Source organism: Galeopterus variegatus, unplaced genomic scaffold, assembly GCF_000696425.1.
Source record: "Galeopterus variegatus unplaced genomic scaffold, G_variegatus-3.0.2 Scaffold3810, whole genome shotgun sequence".
NCBI classification, from domain to species: domain Eukaryota; kingdom Metazoa; phylum Chordata; class Mammalia; order Dermoptera; family Cynocephalidae; genus Galeopterus; species Galeopterus variegatus.
In genome coordinates, this window is record NW_007729921.1 from 215289 (window position 1) to 216039 (window position 751).

A 751-nucleotide genomic window follows, 5' to 3' on the forward strand; every position below is an offset into this window, starting at 1 on the left:
GGCCTTCAGTTCGGAAGAACCCAAGACTGATTTCTGGTTGGGAGAGGGGTGACTGGGGTGCCCCCGAGCCTGCTTGAACCTGCCGGAGAGCTGATGGCCTGAGGGCGCCGAGGTGGCTCACGCCGGGGGGATTCAAAGAAGAACTGTGTGCTGTGGGATCCTCCCTGGGGGGGCTCGCGCCCTGGTGTGGGAGATAACCACACAGGGGGCCGCAATACCGGGGGGAAGGTGGGAGGCCCAGAGAGGACCTTTACCAGGACCGCAGGAACGCCCACAGTGTCCATGGCGGAGGCCTGAGACCCCTTCGGGGCCGGGCGGGGCTGAGAGATGAGGATTGCAGAAGACACGCCCCAGCCCTGTACTGAGCGCACAGAGAGGGGAGGGGTCCGGCAAAGGAGGAGGAGTCTCGGAAAAAAAGACGCACCCTCTGGGAGGCCCCATCGAGTGTACACATAAAGGGGAAATGCCCGGATAGCGAGGCGGAGACTTACAGATCTCACACACCCTGTCAGGCCGACAGAACAGGATCCAGCTACCAGGGCCAGAACTCAAGGATCAGGGAGAACTCCCAGAGCTGACCAGAGAGGAAACTTCCGAGTAAGGCCCAAATCCTGAGGCAAACACACATATAGAACACTAAGGGCCATCTGAGCAGTTACAGAGTAGGCAAACCAAACTGACAAACACAGCCATACCTTAGTTAGCCAGCGGGTCAAACCTGTGCACAGTGAAACTCCCTGCCAAAATGAGT

At 59.1% G+C, this 751-nt stretch overlaps 1 protein-coding gene across 1 annotated transcript in view; it reads right to left on the reverse strand.

The window, feature by feature from the left end:
* SLC25A40 (solute carrier family 25, member 40) overlaps positions 1 to 284 on the reverse strand; it is a 20097-nt gene extending 19813 nt beyond the window's left edge. The window contains exon 1 of the mRNA XM_008586034.1: positions 255 to 284. Coding sequence (XP_008584256.1) covers positions 255 to 284 — 30 coding nt within the window. The remainder of the gene's footprint in view (positions 1 to 254) is intronic.
* Between the last annotated feature and the right edge of the window lie 467 nt (positions 285 to 751).